The sequence below is a fragment of the Diadema setosum genome, chromosome 10, assembly GCF_964275005.1.
Source record: "Diadema setosum chromosome 10, eeDiaSeto1, whole genome shotgun sequence".
Lineage (NCBI taxonomy): Eukaryota > Metazoa > Echinodermata > Echinoidea > Diadematoida > Diadematidae > Diadema > Diadema setosum.
This window is the reverse complement of record NC_092694.1, coordinates 33,804,061-33,825,452: the sequence shown is the minus strand read 5'-3', so window position 1 is coordinate 33,825,452 and position 21,392 is coordinate 33,804,061. Positions and strand designations below refer to the sequence as shown.

Below are 21,392 nucleotides of genomic sequence, written 5' to 3'. Positions count from 1 at the left end.
GGAAAATACATTTAAATAAATAGGTTCACTTTTAGTTTTGATTTGAAAGTATTTTACGAGATCGCATTTTAGCAGTAGGTGCTCTAAAAAGAAGCAACAAATGATCTATATACGAACGTCGTTCATGTAACTGTAAGGCGACGGCAGCCACGAAGACAGAAAGAATACTGTCTTGCAAAACATCTTAGTAAGAAAAAGACTTGGGTGATAGGTTATAGTTTGCATCCAACGAATTACGCTAACCCCACCGGTATTGCTGATATTCGAAGGCAGAGATCAAGAAAATAACGATTTTTCTCCGCCACACCACTTTCCACTACTTGCTCGCACTTGATTGCGGAATACATACCATTATAATGTCTTACTGTTTTTTTTTTGTTTGTTTTTTTTTTTTTGCTGTCCGTCTGTCTGTCTGGTCAGTGTAAAGGAGAGAGTGGGTGGGTGATTGAGGAAGAGAACGGTATACGGGAGCAGAATAACCCTGCTAAGAGTTACCTCTGATACCAATTAATAATTCACTGTAATGAAGCCAGACGAGCTCATCATTTTGCTGAATGAGGCGGTAGTAGAACAGAGATAGTGAGGAAAATAAAAAAATATGATGATTGCATACATAATGGTGGTGATGATGATGATGATGATTATGAAGAAGAAGAAGTGCCGGAAAGGAGGAAATAAGATAAGGAAAATATAATTATACTGATGTTGATGATGATGATGATGATGATGATTATGATGGTGATGATGATGATGATGATGATGATGATGATAGTGGTGGTGGTGATGTTAGTAATGGTGATAATAATAATGATGATGAAGTGCTGGAAAGGAGAAGAAAGGATACGGAAAATATGATGATGCTGATGTCGTTGATGACGATAATGGTGATGTCAGTGATGATGATAATAATGGAGGAGGAGGAGGAGGAGAAGGAAGCAGAAGACGAAAGACAAGGGAGGAGGAGGAGGAGGAGGAAGGGATGCTCCCAGATGGAGATTAACCAGGATTCCAGGCCAACTCTCAAAACCTCATCAAAGTGAAGAAAGCTGTTTCTAGACCGCGATGAGCTGCGTCTCTTCCGAAGGGATCACATATCCAGGCAAACAAGACGACATACCATTAACTGCAGAAACGAATTCCAGGGACTTGCTCTTACCCGGGCATATATGCACGTCTGTATACATTTCCGGCACAGATCTTGAATTTCATGCCACATGGAGTTTTCATGACAAGATAACGGAGCGAGGAAAACCAGGTTGGTAGGGATGATAATGATGGTTCGTATGGATAGCAAGACACTTGATATTCCAACGTGACGGGTGAGTCGAAGAGTATACTATATACAAGTAAAGTGAAGTGACGAGGTGTGGATTAATGGATTTTTTTTTTCTTTTACACTTCACTCTGAAGTATTCCCTTTGTTGAGTGTACATTCAATATCGCACTTTTTTATATTTTCACTTCAAAGTTTTCTCAGGAATATACTAAATGCTCTATATGTAATTCTTATTGTTGTAGACATTAATGCCTACACTTTGTAAGCTTTTGTATCACTATATTGGCAATGGAATGCAGAAATTAAGCTGGAGTGACCCAAAAACAGCGCAGCACGAATGATATAGTCATTTTATGTATCATCGTCTTTGGCTGTTTTGTTTTATTTTGTTTTGGTTTGGCGATACCACGTTTCGAGTATTCTTGAAGAATGTATCGGATCATCTTGCAAATTATCAAAAATTTCTTGCCTCATAGAACTTCTTCTACAACTGTCATTGGCAAAACGTACATTCAGGTTGTTGTTTTTTTGTTTGTTTGTTTGTTTGTTTTTGTTTTGTTTTGTTTTGTTTTTTTTTTTTTCACAGAATCTGTTTGAGTGTCAAAGTCGTGTAGACAGCTGTTTAAAAACCGAACATCATTCGCTATGATTTTCACTCGGCGGCTGCAGTCAAGCCGGTCAATAGGAGACAGACTTAAACCCTTCCAGAACCACCATCTAAAGTCTTATTGATTCTGAACATAAGGGATTGTTGACTTGACTGAAAGAGTTAACCAAAGTATCGACGACAAGAATGAATGACCAGATCTGATTGACTGATAAGAGTATAGGTGGAAATACTGTTCAGAGGGAAAAACTTGAACGCACAGAAAAAAAACAAAAACCGATGATAGAAGCAAGGACACAGGAAGATAATAAAGACAAAGAAGCCCCTGCAGTGAAATAAACAAACATCAGCATTGACGTAAGGCTGTTTTGTCCCTTGGATGTTTCTCCGCTGGTGGCAACAGATTGTAATGTGCTGACAAGCGGAGTGAAAATAACATTATCTCCAACGGGATCGTCGACGCCCAGATTGCGTTCAAGCCGCGAAAAAGAGAAAGCACATACACACCCGGAGGATCTTTGTCTAGAACAGTGAAGATGGATCTACCTCTACCCACCCCCAATCTATCTATTTTCTCTCTATCTCTCTATCTATCTATCTATCTATCTCTCTTTCCCTCTCTCTCTTTCTCCCTTTCTCTTCCTCTCTCTTTCTCTCTCACGTAGTAATAATATGTACGACTTTGTTTCTGTCGCTCTTCTTTCTTTTTTCTTGATTATACACAAAGTAATGGCTTGCATATTCCAGGTCCTGTTGTCAAGCTTTGCACTCACTACGACCAATGTACGCAAATATATGCTACTCTGTTCGAGAGAAAACATTACACTTCCCATCAATCTGTGAGGTCATCTTGGAATAGAATTTCACATTGTGCCGTCATGACAACAGTCCAGTCAACTGAATAAGTTTTTCTTTCTGTTTGAAACGAGTCAGAGGGGTTGGAAAACTCTAGAGAATGTTGCATTTCACAGAGTGAAGAAAAATGAAAACAACCATTATGCAGCTGCAGTTAAATCAAACAGAAATCTTTCATCAATTCTAGTGCTATAGGCTATAGGTCTTCCTGGACTCTCTCCCTGCTGATCAGAACATCAACTCGTTTGCTTTGCCGTCTTTGCTAGTCGGTATTGATACCCGAAAACGACTCCAGTGACTCCGTCATGCAGAGAATAAGGAATATCTTCCGAATCCTTACAACAACAACAACAACAACAAAAATACGGGGACTATATGAATGACAGCGGAAATCTGCTGAGTCTCTGTGAGGTCAAAAACTTGAATTGACACTAAACATTAGAGGCGCAACAAAATAAGTTGCAGTTCGTTATTCCAAAGGTTCGTTATTCCGCAGGTTTGTTAATCCGGAAACGAATGAGGTTTGTAGAAGGTTCGTCAGCACGCACTTTTTTTTTTCCATTTTCAGATTAACAAACATGAAAATAACGAACATTATTTCATTTCAAGATTAATGACTTTCGGAATAACAAACCTTTTTTCATTCTCAGATTAACCCACCTTCGGGACGACGAACCTTTGGATAAACGCGACAAATGTTTGCATTAGGGAATAATGTTTCATTTTCGGAACAACAAACACTATTTGAAAACCGAACCTTATTTCATTTTCGGATTAACGAACCTTCGGAACAGCAAACATCACCCCATAAAAGACTGTCAAGTCATCATGAGATTTGGAGGAGGTTAAACAACAGAGCTCTGATTACGGGCTTTAAAATCAATTCAAAATTGTAATGAACTTTTATGTACCGGATGGAAAGTCTGGGAATAACTTGGCAAGGGATACGCTACCCCCTTCTATATGAATAATGTTTGTTCGGAAGTCTAAAAATGGAAACGATTAAAATCCAGAAGTGTTCCGTGTCGTACATCCGGCCTTTGTTTTCAGAACATTCGTTTCACCTCTTTCGTGTTAACACAGTTCTGACGTTGAATGTTCGCAATTAACAGTAACATGTGCGTATGTACTGTGTAACAATTGCTCTCTCACACAACACAAAAACACTCATATACATACACACAAGTACACAAAGACACACAAGAACACACAAAAGCAATCAATATATCCCCACAAACCAATTTAGCAACCACTACAGATTACGTTAAAAATATAAGTGCAATCGAACAATAATATGAAATCAGAGCTGCTGTATCATTACACTCGCAGCACACTCTTTTTTTGTTTCATAATCGAAGAGCTTTCAGGTATTAACTTTTCTGCTTATTTTTCAGATGGGAAAAAGCCTCTAAACGTAAGACGGTATCGTATCAATACTCAAATCAAACCCATTCGTTTTAACAAAACTGTGATTACACGACATATGATAGCTTATATACCAACACGATTTCCCAATGAACAGAGGAGTTTTTGTTCCATCAAGTGTTTGTTAATCCGGTGACGACGAATCAATTTTCCTAGGCAACACGTCTTAATCCTATTCTTGTTTAGCGTTTCATATTTTTATTACAGTTTATCACATTTTCTTGTTTATTGACTGCCAAGTGCCAACGCAAAGTATGTTTGTGAACCAAAATAAACATGAACATTTTGTAAAATTAGGAAGTGTATTCGGAGCATCACACATGATGATTGTATCTACCAAAGACTCCGAAATTGCAGTTGTGAAAGTTATATTGCGGAGACATTAATAGACATAAATTTAACCCGAGCACAATAAAACAAAAATAAATAAACAAACAAACAAACAAACAAACAAACAAACATCGATGTATGGATGAGGTATATCGGAGTCACTTTGAATCTGGCTAAAGATTTCCTGCTTTTTTTTTCCATATTTCTTTTTTCTACATGAGCACATAACAGTACGCAGAAATATTAACATATCACAATATTATACAACAATATTCTGGAAAAAAATGTGTAAGATATCGCAGGGCGTTAAAAGCGTTTCGATTGATATGTTATGCATAATTATCCCCCCCCCCCCCCCATCTCGCCGTCTACATAATAATATATATCTGTCTATCTATCTATCTATCTATCTATCTATCTATCTATCTATCTATCTATCTATCATGTCTATCTATCTATCTATCTATCTATCTGTCTGTCTATCTATCTTTCATGTCTATCTATCTATCTAATCTATCTATCTATCTATCTATCTATCTATCTATCTATCTATCTATCTATCTATCTATCTCACCGTGTATATATCTCTCCTTATCCCCGCTCTTTCTCTCTTCCCTTGAAGATTTCTCCCTCTCTCCCTCTCTATCTGTCTGTCTGCCCCCCCCCCTCTCTCTCTCTCTCTCTCTCTCTCTCTCTTTCAAGGAGTACCGCTCACCATCATTTACACATTTATCTTCGTATTGTCGCGCGGCGCACTTTTCTGGATTAGGTCTTGCTTGACTGCACCACGAGGTGCCTATTTAATCAGGCGGGTCAGTGATATTTGCATTTGCACTTGACCGCTCGATTTCTTTCACGGTCGTCGATGTGAGCCTTAAGTGAGATACCAGAGAATGGACATAACTGGTGATATAATATGAACGTTTTCCCTGCATATCGAGACAGATCAACGGAATCACAGATACAGCGAGGGGGGGGGGGACGGAAAACCGAAAGGTATGATCCACTGTCGATAAGAAGGACAATTAGCATATTGTAGTATAGTTGCACTTATATAATATAGTTCTAGATATAATGGCAGTACTAATACGTAGTAGTAGTAGTAGTAGTAGTAGTAGTAGTAGTAGTAGTAGTAGTAGTAGTAGCAGCAGCAGCAGTAGTATAGTACTAGTAGAGGTATAGTAGTAGTAGTGGTGGTGGTAGTAGTAGTAGTAGTAGTAGTAGTAGTAGTAGTAGTAGTAGTAGTAGTAGTAGTAGAAGTAGTAGTAGTAGCAGTAGTAGTAGTAGTAGTAGTAGTAGTACAATGTAGTAGTAGTAGTAGTAGTAGTAGTAGTAGTAGTAGTAGTAGTAGCAGTAGTAGTAGTAGTAGTAGTAGCAGTAGTAGCAGTAGTAGTAGTAGTAGTAGCAGTAGTAGTAGTAGTAGCAGCAGCAGCAGCAGCAGCAGTAGTAGTAGTAGTAGTAGTATGGATAGTTCTAATAGGTGGAAATAAGGAGGAGTAGATATAGTCAAGAGGAAAGGGATAAAAGAAGAGGAGGAGAATAACGATGAGGTCATGACTGATAAAAACAAGGACCAGAAGGAGAAGGAAAAAATGGGCTGCATTCAGATTGAGAGTGAAGACGAGGAAAATGGAGAAAAAGACAGGGCGAGGGCAAAAGAAAAACAAAAAGAGAATATCATTAAGAATGTAAGAGAATTTACGCAATTGAATGATGATGGAGTCGGTGAGGATGATGACATGACTGATGATAACGACATCACAGATTATGGGAAAGGCGACTTTGGAATCACGCATTATCACGAAAAAGGTATATAGTACTAAAGAGATAGTTGGTAAATCTAATTTTGAGCGGGATTAATAGGCGCGAAATAGGAACACGCTCTCAATGAATTGCTTTATGACGTCACACAAGTGGTTTGTAAACAGAAACGCACACTTTTCCTAATTGCAGTCTCCTCCGTGTAAAGAAGACTACCAATCAGCTGTAAGTCCTTGTGCCAATCTTGAAAGAGAATACGATACGGTGGACCCCTCCCTCTCTTTGTTTGCGCTCTATCATGAAATCGTCTCCAATGTGGAATGAATGTGTTCATGAATCTGTACTCTCATTATTCTATAGCTGCAGGGAAAAAAAAAATGGTGAGGAAAAGAAAAGGGTGGAGTCTTTTCTGATCTAAACATTTTTCAGTGCATGCATTCAAGAAAAGGTCAACCGTCTGGAAAGGCAGAGATTAACGCAAACATGAAGAGATACTTGAAATCAGCATAAAAAACCCAAATAAACAAGCAAAACAAATCGGGTGGGGTTCACGAATAGACACAAAATACGCGCTTTATATAAACCTTCACACACTATATCAGACTAAGAAGTTACCAGTATTCTGTGATAACCCCTTGATCAGACACACAAAACACAAACACACATATCACAGAAGTACACACATAGACCATTCTGACCTCTCGTTTTTCATCATGTGGTTACTTTGGTGGAGGAAGCGATCAACGGAGAACGGAACAGATTCCGGAGGAATGAGACACGACAACGGTGACAAATCTGAGGTAATTGTAGCCATCGAGCAGCGCGCATAATGCGAGCATTTGTACCCACGCGATGGTGAGGATATACGCAATTCTGTCAGACAAGCAAATCGGACAAGGGTATAATAAGTGTATCAAAATAATATTCTTCGGACGTAAAAGGTCATGTCAGCACGACGTCGTCGACTGTTTGAATCATAAACCAAAATGGAGGATGACACACACAGATAAAAAGAATTGGGAAAAGGAATATGAGAATGAACGGAGAAGAAGGAACAGGACGAAAAGAAGAAGGAACTTTGGAAGAGAAGAGACCACTGGTGTACTGTAAACTATACGAACTGCATGTCGAAACTTTCTACTGTAGGTGAAGAGAAACGCGGCTTACGGTATAATTTGGCTAGGGTACGGTGATGGCAAGAAACATAAATATATGTACATAGAATTATGATATATTACACACGAATTGATGATCGGGCCCCACACAACGAAAAGTCGCAAAGTGTTACCCTGATTGTATGTGAGGATTCAAAATAGATGAAATGGGTTAACTTAGTCAATCTTCACCATTTCACATTTTCTGAAAGAGCGATTCTTCTTCTGCATTATTCTAATGTTTATAATCATAAAACAAATGGGAAATTGTGATTTTTAAAAAGTTTTTCTTGAACACTTTTTTTTGGGGGGTAGAATGGTGTGATAAGGTATGTCTTAGAGGCCCTCATTCATTTCTAAAACACCTTCACACATTCTTCACTTTCAACTCTAATAACTTTTTTTTTTAAAGATAATATACTTCTGCTCTGAAAGTTGGTATTAGTCAGGGATATGATATTTTAATCATGTTAATAGAGCATAATCAACTTCAGATTAGTATGATAATGCTTTTATTGTTGTTGCTCTGGAGATTTACAACCTGGTTTTTTTCTCTTTTTTGTTTAACCCATATTTATTGCACAGAACACGGCCTGCGTGATAAAGTCGCTTGAGCAGACTATATTTTACACTCCCCACTTTTCATGAGTGTGTGCTTTCTTTCTATATTTACCATGTTTACATAGGTAAGCAGAGTCCGTTTGAATTGAGATGCATATCAATTTAGAACTGAACGTTTGCCTTTTCAGAATCTACCCTTCACAAAGAATCCATATCTGGCGACTTCTTGTTGGTTTTGTGGTACAGGGTCACATATATTAGTGCGGGAAAAGAAACTTCATTGAAAATCAGATAAGCAATTATCCTTGTTAGTGCTATTAGAGTCATTTGATTTCTAGAGCAGTTAACCTGCGACGATAGAAATCATAATTTTCCCCAGCGAATGAACGGCTTTATGATGGATTTTTTTTTTTTTCACTGAGCATACGAACTGACAAAGCTGCCCGGCTTTGTACATGGATAATTAATTTATACATTGACTTGACTAACAGAGGGAAACAAATCCCAATATCGCGGTAAATACATTCTTCCTTTCTTTGTTCTCCTTGGTATTCTTTGTGATTCGCGGAATTATTTAAGACATCCCTTCTTCAGGGATCTCACAGGCTTGAAGAAAGAATGAAAAATGAAAACAAAAAGAGGAATATAATGTTAAAACGTATCGACCTATACCTGAGCATAGTCTGAGAATATGGAGTACGTAATGACGGTTTGAACATATAAAAATGTTCAAATGAGAAGAATAATCATTTGGACTATCCTATAATATTAGGAAGACGGACTCCAGCGCTTATACGAGGAATTTTCAAAATACTAGTAATGTCTCTCTGAGGATTCGCGTGACATTTCATTTGCAGCTATCATATAATTATTCTAGACTTACTTACAGGAGTTTCGTTAAAAAAAAAAAAAAATGTTTTGTCTCATATATTTTCCCTTATTGCTACATGGACTCCTCGTGTCACTCACTTTGACAAAAACCATAGATGGACTTCAGGGAAGACTAATATACGGGCGAGGGACGCAGTCCCATAATTTAATGCGCTGAATCCATTACGGTCATACTCCATTACTCTCATACCAAGAATTACCGTAATCGTAAACAGCTCAATCTCTTGACAAAAGCCTGTCTGTCAAAAAATGTGATGGGAGAACCAGGCACCTCTATTTCATTTTCTGCTGGGATATGATCATATTCTATAGTACAAACAAAATGTAATGTATCATCCGCCTGTCTCTGTTGAATGGTATGGCCCTTGTCTGGGCATTCGTCTATAGCATCTCATTGCATTCAGCCGTCAACGGACTCAGGGGCTAACAATAATAGCAGCAATGTTTATTAATATACCTCCCGTTCAGTAAAGTCCCATACGGTGCAGATAGTAAAGATGGGTGACGTTCGTTATCCCGGAGCGTTCGTTATTTCGAAAAAATTCCGAGTACTTTGTACAGAAAAGATGTTCTTTTGTCCGAAGTTGAAAAAAGGTTCGTTAGTCCGAACATTACTTGTGCCATATTCTGAAGGTTCCTTACTCCGGAAATGAAGTACCATAATGTTCGTTATATCGGGTATCTGAAAGTGAAATAAGGCTATAAATCTTTGGAATAACGAACCTTTTTTATTGTCATTTTCTTATTTATGGCATCTCGGAATTACGACCCTTAATCATTTCGGATTACAAACCTTCGGAATAACGATTACTTGCGAATAATTGTGAACCTTTATATTTACGAACCATCGGAACAAACCGTGTAACAGTATAAAATCCTGATGAAGCTATCATTACTCTCTGCGAAGTTCGATTCCGTGCATTAATACACAATGAGATTTCCCCTAATCGGACGATCACTCGAAAAGAGTGATAAACTGCTAGATAGTCAAAGATGAATTCAACACACATAAAAGTTTATTATGTACCAAGTGAGCCCCATACCAGAATTTAAATGTAAATCAAGACTATAGCGAGCATTAAAATGCGACACCCGGAATAGTTATAATATTTATTGGTTTTCATCACCCTCTGTGTTGTACAACTCTAAATAATTTCCTCCGCCTTCACTGTACTTCCTTTAACCATGTCATTACGGTTAATGAGACTAATTAGTAAAATATGGGAGGAAATGGCAGATGATTGCTGCTACAGAGTTAATCTCGGCTCGCTGGATTGTGCTTAACGAGGCGTTAGAAAATCGCGAACAATGGTGGCGCTACGAGGACACTTTACCCGCAGCTCTTATCTCGGGAAATCGCTATGAGACTCCTCCGCCAAAGAGGTATGGCCTTCTCGTCTTATTTGTTTGATGACTGGAGAGGAACGAACGACCAAGATGTGAAACGATTATCATTAAAAAGCAAAATAAAAACAAAACAAAAGCAAAAATATAAACACTAAGTGAATAGATGCGTGGCTCATTTCGTGCGTGGAATCAACTACACGAACACGAGCACAAACATAGTAAAGGTATTAAGAATTACAAGATTTACCTGTCTTTCTGTACATAAATCTAGTATACATTGCGGGCGTCATACACACGAGCGCGCACGCACACACACATACACACACTTAATCATACACGCGCGCATTGGTAGTATCCATAAAGAACTGTTATTTTCTGGATACTTTGCCAAATCGGTCTTTGTCAAGGTCATTGATATCTACACAAGTATACTCACGGATTTATTGTAAATCTGAGTCACAAAGCTCTACTATCAGGCCCTACTTTCAAACTGAGCAGTGTGCTTTAAAAAGAGTAATGGATAATGACGTTGAGGGGGTAAGATTCTAACTATATACCAGCAGTCGTTAGAGGGAGAACGAAATAATGAGAGACTATACCCTTCTTGGTCTTTTCAAATCAATAATGTTATTTGTGGACGGTCTTTCAAAGCATAGATTGTAAAGCAATCTATGAGCATGTAGTTGATGTCAAGTTTGTGGAAAATTTCTCTGCTAATAAATAGCGGGGACATCAACAAATACTCCACTTCCCTCCACATCATTATTTCAAACGCTATCAGGGAAAATTATAATTGGGCGACTTAAGAGATTGGAAGATTTCGGCTTCGTAAGTTCTGGTAAAATGGAAATTTAGCAATAAAATTATGAGTTTAAGGTCTTTGCAAAGCACGTGGTAGTGAATGACCGACCGTTAACTGCGCCTGAAGACGTCCCGCCTACACGGCATGAGTCACTCTGTGTGGATACAAGATTACGGAGGCGTTGGTCGCGTGCGACTTTGAATGTTCCACAATGATGTCTCTACGATACTCGATGCGTGACTAGGAGAGATTTTTGGAAGAGTGGGTTGACTAATGGCCATGTGCATGTATGGGGGACGCAACGTGGGGCATTATCCATGTGAGCCCGCATGTTCCTGTGTGCATATAAGCCTCAGTGCAAGCATATATGTGTGTGTGTGTGTGTTTGTGTATGGTGTGCCTGTGTGTTTACGTGTTTGCACGTTAGTATAATAATATGGGGCATCTGTGTGTGCGTGTCCATAATTTAAAATATGATGGGTAGCCCGACAGGCCTGGAGTCATTTAGCGACTCATCATTCGTCATTTCCGCGCGACAGTTATTCTTCGTTTTCCGACATGGACTCTGGACCGTAGGCATGCATATCTACCCCAGTATCTCGTTATCTTATCTGGATGTGAAAAGGGCAGGTTGCTCAGTATTCTAGCAATCTCCATACAGAGACCTTCTTTTACAGGCAATGTGCTAAAGGAATCAATTTGATTATGTTTCTGCTTGTACACACATCTTCTGTAGAGCTAGAATTGATTCGTATTTCTCTCCGAGGTTATATAAATGTCACACTCTTCCAGGAAACGCATACAACCGTTATTAGAGAATTTCAAGGCCATACACTCAAGTCATCAAAAATCAATTACAGTATATCATGTGCATGATATGATTTCTGCGGATTCTCCAAAGTTAATGCTATTTAGTATAGAGAGGGGGGGGGAAGAAATAGAAACGAGCCACACACGCACACGCACACACAAACAAAAACACACACATGAAAACATTATAAGTAATGTATAAGTTTATGGACTACAGGGAAGAATGTAAGATCACACTATACAAGAATGCATAATATATAATATGAGAATGAGCATGTGTATTTAGGGAGGGATAAATAAACAGATAGTACTATGAAAACCCAGCATTCTTGTCACATATAACTTGGCAGGTTTGTAATAACTACCCTGGCACAAGCGGGCGAATGCGCAACGTGTTTCACAATCCGCAAAGATCACTAAACGGAACACAACGTGCAGACCAAGGCAGTTAAAACACGCGCACGCGAGCAATACGACGCGATTAGCTCTCAGAGTGATGACTGAAAAAAAAAAACAAAGTCAAGTCACATTCTTATAGGAATAACGTTTACATCAAGATGAAATTATGCCCTTCCGCATTACGAATGACCTAGCATGAATCGAAGGCTACAGTGATTTCCAGAAAAATTTACGCTCGAACGGACAGACAGTGAAAAAGCAATACACGACCTAACTCTACGGATGTTCATGGCAGGAATGTTTCTCGTTTCCACAAATCACAGTACGTAGAAAAGTATTCACGGTATTGATGTCTGTAGAGGGAAATACCATAGTATTATAATGTTTGCGGCTGTGTCTCAACAAGCTTGGGTGTGGCTCCTGTTTATAGTACTACGGTATTCGTATTTTTTGACAAACCAGATGTTTATTATACTTTCCTACGATTTCAGCATCATAAACATTCTTCTGTTTTGCTTGGGTCTTTTTTTGTGTGTGTCTATTCATTTGAAATGCCCTAGGAAAAAAAAAAACCAATGCTCTTCCCTTTTCCCTGTTCCCAATAGCTTGCAATGACAGTCTTACAAAAATATATTTTATCTTCCCTTCTCTTATCTACAAGATTGTATTAATCAAGAAACTGATAATAATATCCAGTAGCGTCTCCTGCTTTAAAAGAAAAAAAAAACCCTAAGAGAATAAACGCCTAATTTGATAACTTAATTTCCTTTTCAAATGAATTATCAAGAGGTCCATCTGTACGCGTTAGCAGATGTTCATCAAGAAGGGTGGGCATCACAAATTACAGGATACCGAGATGGTAGTCTTTGAAAAGAAGCTTTTGTTTCATCCCTTCTAGCTTGGTCTTCTGACCGCCACATTCTCCTTGACGCGTGAAGGGGGCTCGTTTCCGTTTCCCTGCTTAGTGTGTTGCCGAGAAACGCCTTGGTCGGAGGCTAACTACAAGACCCTCTTTCTACGTCCTGCTGATAACCACCAATCTACGGAGTATAAACGGCGCCTGTTATGCCTCGCCCAGTCCACGGCCGCTGTACGAGAAGGTTATGCCAGTTTAAGTAACTCATCGCAAATTCGGTGTCATCGTCAACATCTGCGTAATTAGCTCCCAAGACATGGCGGCTATCCGGAAATTCCGTGAGCACTTGCTCTCATTTTCGCCGCCAATACATCAAACAGAACGCCGTGGTGATAAGAAAGGACATTTACACAGTCATCTAGGCTAATATAGGCGCCATCAAAATGTGACTCTGTACACCCCTGACAAAATGCTTAATACAAAGCGGGAACAATGCTGCTCACACGAATATTATTTCACGACCCGTTGACTACAGATGGGCTGAATAGTTACCCTGTTAATGCTAATGTTGCTTTGCTCTAAATCGCAAAAATGATTGTGTATAAGTATATAATAAGTATCTGTGTGTGTGCGTGCGTGTGTGTGTTTGTATGCGTGTGTGTCGAGTATATGTGGCTGTATGAATGTCTAAAGGAGAACCAATCTCATCTTTGAGTTACAATTCTATACATTTGATTGAATTCTTGAGTAGAGGGAATGGCATTTTGCAAGCTGTAACGGACTGAACGACGGTGTGATCGTTGATTTATCGTCTTCTACATCGAGACATGGGTGCGTTGGTGGTTCAGACATAGAGTTTAATGGTCCGCGCGTGATCTACTTTTTATTGCAAAGGAATAAGTTTCATGCCTACTATGAACTACTTTCACGACGCTGTAGATCTTCATGTAGTCGTGAGCGCGTCACGGACTCGAAGTTTATGTTCCGTGACCTACATACTTTAATTGTGAGGCACAGTCTGGAGCTACCTGTTTTAGTAGCTCCATGGTTTACGATTATATACCCATCAGAATCTAGTTTGACGACGCCGCAGGACTCACTGGCTCTGAGTGAGCACGGAGGTACTGGGAAGGTACCCCTTGGTTTGACAGCACAACATACTCATCGGTACTTCACAAACAGCGCTCATGATGTATACAGGTTACAATACGTGTATATCCAATCACCTTCCTCATCAAGTGGATTCGCCACCACTTGAAGGTCTATTTGGATGAATCTTGGCGCACCCCAACCAAGCCGTTTACGGGTCTGCATCACTAAGGCTCGCGCGTCGCGCTTTTTAAACTTCTGCTCCCGGAGGAGGCGTTGTGACCCACTGGATGACATGATGACCTCCCATACGAGGTCAAGTAAAGCATGCATCGAGAAAAGTAAGAAAAAGAATTAAACAGACAGATGGACACACAAACAAACAGGGTGACGAAGGGAGAGAGATAAAAGTATACGAAGAGAAAGAGAGAGGAAGATATGAAGAATAGAGAAACATATCTCGTCTGACTGCATGGTGTCTCTACTCCTGACGAGACAAACAGATTGACGAAGGAAGGGAGATATATACTATGAGAAAGAGAGAGAATTATATATATATATATATATATATATATATATATATATATATATATATATATATATATATATATATATCAGGGCTCGACATTAACGGCGGCCCGGTGGCCCGGGGCCACCAAAAACACACGTCGGGCCACCAAAAAAAGGTCGGATGGTTGCCTTTGGGCCACCAAAAATAAAATTTAGTGTGAAGCCCTGTATATAAATATATATATATATATATATATATATATATATATAATACATTTATCTCTCTATCTCTCTCTCTCTCTCTCTCTCTCTCTCTATATATATATATATATATATATATATATATACATATCGTATATTATATAACATAATCATATAGAAAGAGAGAGGGAGATATGAAGAGGGAGATATCTCCTTTGAGTGAGGTGATATCTGTACTCATGATGAGACAACCTTAGCTGTCAGGCCTACCTTGTCCTTGCAGTCGACGTGCACCTTGCCCGAGTCGAGGATGAGTCTGAGTTTGTTGAGATCTCCCTGGAGAGCAGCCAGATGCAGCTGATGGTCCGTCATCGACTCCTTCTGCGGAGATCAGAATAAAACATGCGTTTTATGATTAAAAATATCTCCTTCACCTTCTTCTTCTTCTTCTTCTTCTTCTTCTAAATCTGGCTCCTTCACTCCTGAAGATTCTTTCAGATCAAGTGTGTGTGTTTGTGTGTGTGTGTGTGTGTGTGTGTGTGTGTGTCACAAAGGAAGTAGAGTGCTGAGTGCCCTATTTACAAAAGGTGCAAGCAACAACAACAACAACAACAACAACAACAACAACAAAACAAACTTATGAGTCCTTCACAACATAATTGAGACGCAAACACCCGGACTGTAAACGGAATAATTAACGAATATCCTCATATTTTTGGCATAAAAAATAGCTTAATTTCATTCAATAACATAAATATAATCATTGTTAATACCACTTGAACCTTTTCCATTAATATCGCGGAGGGGGGGGGGGTCTGTGACAAAATGGATAAGACTCCCGACTTTAAATCGGAGGACCCGAGTTGGAGTCCAGTCGAGTCCATACACCCTTGGACAATATGTTTTTACCCACCATGTCCCTCTCGACCGAGGTGTATAAATGGGTACCTGGCAACGCTAGGGTAATAATAATGGCAGGGCCCTCAGGTAGAACAATGTCAACACTGATAGGCTACCTGAATAAAGAAGGCCATATTATCAATTTTGTTTTGTTTTGTTTTTGTTTTTCATATGTACCAGCTGCGTCCTGTATGATGGGAATTAACGCCAACTCTCTCAGAGGTGGAAAGAAGGGGAGGTTCCTATTCATTTAGGCACTATTGACAGCATTTTGATCGTTTATAATGTTTCCAAGCAACTTTTAAACTTTCGACTGACTTTTGATAGCAGTATGCTGAAAAAGAAATATGGGCAACTTATACTCTCATTCTAGAAAGATGTTGAAATATCAGACACTTCCAATTGTTAAAGGACTAATCTACAAGTGTTCAATAATGGAAACCCCTCGCTACGTGAAGAGGAACAAACGTCACAAAGAGAAGAAAGAAAACAAATGAGGAAAAAATAAACACACACACAGCGTGACAGGTTGATATGTAATGTGAAAGCGACAAAAGAAATCACGGAAACGTGGGACAGGCATACTGAATTACGAACAAAGAGAAAACAAAAGGGAAGGAATAAGGAAAAAATATCACGCAGTATGCATCTCAAAGAAACGAAAGAATGACAACACGCCTTCGGCGTGCCGGGTATAATTAGTTCCATAAAACTCGATAGCGTGGTATATTCCATGGATCATACTGTTCTCTCGCCCATTGTGTCCATTGTAATCCTTCTCTCACAAATCGCAAATGACATTCACAAATGTCATTGGGCATCAAGGCATTTCTCCAATGCCCGCCTGTCAAGCCGCTTCTATACCACCATGACAGGAATAACAGAATGCAAAACTGAATTAAAGCTACGATATGTTTCTTTGAATTTAAAAAAAAAAATAAAATTGCGGACGTTAATGTCTTTGAGGAAACAAAAAGAAAAACCCCAAGCATTGAATAAAAGAGATCAGCATCTTGTTGCTAGGCATGATAGGGGAAAGAAATAAGGAATCCACCTGACTTCGCATTACCATGCACCCACTTTTGTAGCAGTAAAATTGACATTTCATTTTTCATTTCATTTTTATTTCATTTCCGGCCAAAGCATATAATATGACAATATCATATAAATAAATTAAGTACATTGTAACTTTTACATTTCCAAATGAAATTTAGATATACGTCATTTGTTTACATGAATCAATAAACATACTAGTTGAAGAAATACATGGACAAAATGTGACTGAATCATAACAAAGACATGCAGAAGTGAAGTACAAAAAAAAAAAGAACAAAGAAAAACACACACTTGAAATTGCTTTTTCATTGACGTTCAGCTTTACAATTAGGGAAGTGCTAAAAAGTGCTCAAAAAAAAAAATACCCATATCATACAACAGCACGCTTCAATGCGCCCTGAACGTGTAGAACGAGGAGGGTTTGCGAGTGTGTGTCAAACCTCCGCTACGTTTCACACCTTTCATCAAATTTCATGCGCTCATTTTCGAGAGAACTTGAAAAACCTCATGCTGCAGCGAACGATGCATTAATGACTCTGGAATCCTAGACTTGACGTTAAAAAAAAAAAAAACGCCCACGCGAAAGGATTAAGAACGGTCCCTTCCAGTGTGTTCCACAAGAATCAACATAGCACCCGTTCATTGAACAAACATAATAATGGGCTTGGGATTGAGACGGAAGGAAAAAAAGTGGCACAAGGGTCAAATTCCAACATGCTGTGTATCATTTATGCCTCTGGTAATATACAGGGAGACTTCTTCAGGTATTCCCAGTGACATTCTACTAATACGTATGTCTCCTTAATGCAAGAGAATACTTATTTCTGATTACCTGCACGAAAGGAATTTATCACTTTGACCTTAGTCTGTGGTACCCCCCCCCCCCATGTGTGTGTGTGTGTGGGGGGGGGGGCAAGTCTTACCAGTCGGACGCCTATTATTAATCTTATTAATAATTTCTAGCTTTCTGTGCTTAACTTTCAGTTTGCTACATTCTCTGTGTGTGCGTATAGATTTCTTCGACAACCTAGACGGTACTGTATATACATTCAGGTAAGCTATTGCGACTCCCATGTCTGTGACGGGGCCGTAGGATCTATATTAAGACCATATAAAGACTATATAAATATCTGTTCCGTTTGTCACTAGACTGCGATGAAATACCAGCACATAATTCAACAACGTAATCGTCGTTAAATCGTCATAAGCCCTCAGCTGTATAAACCCTCCGTCAAAAAGTAATGGTAATGTCAAATGGGAATTAATGATAATAACAATACAGATAGTATATTGATAGTACTTCATGATTATAAGAACAGCAATGACAGTGATAGGACTAATAGAAATGATTCGCACCTACTAGCCCCTACTAACATATAAACAGAAATGATAGGATGAGTACGAGTAACATCGGGAACAAAATGTCATACAATGAAAACCTCACGAGGTTTGGTTCCCGGGAATTAGCACATGATTAATTCCCGGGAATTAACACATGATTAGTTCCCGGGAATTAACACATGATTACAGTGAATGAGTTACCTATTTCGGTGTTTGCTTTCTTAATATCTCACTTTTAAAAGGTACGACACTTTAAAGGGGGGACAGTAATAGCTGCAGCATTAAGGTTCAAAATGTACTTTGTGTGGGCCTAACAGCATTCGATTCCTCAGTGCAGTTACTATCTGCTTTAAGAGACTGATCAATGTAAGCGTGCCGACACGCACAGACATCATTTTAGTACAACCCTTCTGACGTCACGGATGTGTCGTCGGATAAGTAATCAAACAGAGTGTTGTAGAGTCGTTACACTTCGACACCTACACAAACTTTGCTAGCCTTCGTGAGCGTGAACATTCAGCTACAAGTAACCTTCCTTCGCTACTGACATAAAAGAGTACGAGACTACCCTCGGAAAGAAAAAATACGGGGAAAAAACGCTGAAAACGACCGCATATTGACAAAAATTTGCTCTGCAAACTCATGAATGGGAGGGAGTTGAAACGACCTGTGGTATCATCACATGCACAGCACACATGTTTCACGCAACAGTCTCACGCATCGTATTCTTGCTATTATGTTCAGTGAGGACATTGCAAATGGTGGCACTATTTTGACTCCATTATCAATATTTATTCACACGGCAAGACGATTCCACGCACTATTCAGTATTCGACAAAAGAGATAGAGCTCGATCCCACGTCTAGCTACGGTCTAGGTAAACATGACCACTACGCACGAATTTAATCTTTTCTGTCTGTAACGCAAGCCAGCCCCCAAATAAAAGGCCGAAAATCATATGAGGTGCAGATATTGTACTATCATTACAACGTCTAGTAGTGTTTGCGCAGCTTTTGTTTTTGGTGAAGGATTAGGAGGGTTGCAGAATATTGTAACTCATCAAAATGCAAATAGGCCCTTCATCACGCCTGACTGACCTCCTTGATTAATTCGATGTAGCCTCTTCAGTATGAGTAATGTTTACCCAATGGAACGTGTCATCATCATTCCCCAAATGGCCTTTTTCTTCTTTCTTTTAACAAGTTTAGAGGTTTATCTGTTGTACCAAGGGGCTCCCGATTCTTAAGCACGCATAACATTTGCCTCACCCTACACATTTTTTTTCGCATATCTCCGAGAAATGTTTACGGCGTCAATTTAAGGAGAAACCATCAGTTTTCTGCTTTATACTCTTTGCTACAATTGCAATTTATAAAACCAATATCATCGCACTCTGATATCGATTAGATATGAAATAGGGACAAATCTCGTTGTTTCATTGTCGTTAGTGGTGGCCATGGTGACAGTGGCGTCGTGGGGGTGTTTGTCCGATAGCGGAATGCAGCATGGATGGTGGCTAGTGGTGGTTTCAAGACGTGACCTTGGGTGATCAATCCCAGCATTTGTAACAACAAAACCAAAAGAAATCACGATACCCTGATTATCGGTACCGTGCGAATTTCAAGGGAGAATGCACTTCAACGTTGACACATCTGACACCGAGCAGACGACTGCATCCGACCCAGTACTACCAGATTGAATGCAAAGGAGGTACTGCACTGACTACGCGGTAAAGTTTCGGCTGCCTTTCCCGCCACAGTCAATTCAATACGACCGACGACCCGTGAGAATCGCCAGTGGAAAACACGTTGAGTCGTTGTGCATTTATCGTCTGCTAATTATGTACAACCCGATATCGAACCTCGCTCGCCATCACCGTCAGTGAGACATGACTCATCATCAGACAGAAAGCATGGTCGAAAGTCGCCGCGAAAGAGATAAGTGGCGAGGCCGAGAGGGGTTTCCGTACGAACGGCAAGTTGAGCGAGAGCTTGACAGCATGAGTGCATGCTACGTAAAAAAAAAAATAAATAAATAAATGCAGATACCACTAGCACTGTACCACACCGTTGACCCCGGGCCCGACGATCATGGTACTGCTCAGTGCAGCACTGGGATGCAAAGCCCAGGGCAGGCCGGTCTTGTCTTATCTGGTCTTATCTTAAAACTTGTCAGTAAGCATTGCATGATTATTTACTGTATGCATACAAACTAATCTATATTGTATATTATGACGGTGATATTACAAGCTCAGGTCCCAGGGGTAAACGAAAATCGTGCACGTACCTTCAATGACATGATGCTTGCCGGTGCGATTCGGGCGGAGAGTTTCGGCGAGACGGATAAGAGGCTCTCGTATCCAGCAGCGCGGCGGCACCCAGTGCAATTCGCAAAGCTGGTGAGAAGTAAGATCCAAAGGTATCGGTTTGCTGTTGAAGGCAAGTCCCTTCTACCTAGGCCAGTCGCACAGTGATGTCTGGTGTCTACATCATGGCCGCCCTGACAGTTTGTTACGAGGTAGGGAGGAGCAGCATCTTATTTTGGCAAGCGTCGAGGAATTCAGGACGGAATTTCAAGTATGTATTCCAGCGCTCTCCGTGCTCTGGCCCGAATGACATCCAGCCGTCGCCTATGCTTCGCCTCGCCCGCACCTACCGGCGTGATGAAATGCGAGCGCAGAGGTCAAACGTCTCATTGTGGCGCTGGGAAAATAAATATTGATCGGGATAGCGGCTGTCGTGTCTCTTACCGTTGGTGGGGCTAGACTGAAATGTGAATTTGATTGATTGGCTTCTTTTACATAGTCATTACGACTAAACGTGACCCCCCCCCCCCCCTCCTTAAAAAAAAGGAAAAATTTAAGTTTTTCATTTAGGCCTATATGGTGTGTTGAAGTTTGCGTGAAAATGGTACAGACATCATAAAAACTGTCCTAGCTTAGATACTTTGCCGCAGTCATATTGTCACAATTATAATGAATGTGCCAAGTATTAGATTATTTTAGATTATTTTAGTGGTCGATAGACTCTACTGTCAATGGTTCCCATGGAGTTTTGAATCTTTCTTTCTTTATTTATTTTTTTCATTCAATAAAGGGGGACTCGGTGGACTTGAATAGATCCCTTTAAACAAAAGCAGTATTCCTACATGATACCAGATTTCTCATCATCGATTCTAATGAGATGAGAAAGTTTTCAGTGGAAAATCTCCTCGTTCAGAAT

The 21,392-nt window shown here is 39.7% G+C and overlaps 1 protein-coding gene across 1 annotated transcript in view; it reads right to left on the bottom strand.

Moving 5' to 3' along the window:
- Nucleotides 1-20,762, bottom strand: part of LOC140234240 (uncharacterized) — a 44,212-nt gene extending 23,450 nt beyond the window's left edge. The window contains exons 1-2 of the mRNA XM_072314302.1: nt 20,458-20,762; nt 15,145-15,255 (exon numbers count right to left, since the gene is read on the bottom strand). Coding sequence (XP_072170403.1) covers nt 15,145-15,255; nt 20,458-20,469 — 123 coding nt within the window. The 5' untranslated portion in view covers nt 20,470-20,762. The remainder of the gene's footprint in view (nt 1-15,144; nt 15,256-20,457) is intronic.
- Between the last annotated feature and the right edge of the window lie 630 nt (nt 20,763-21,392).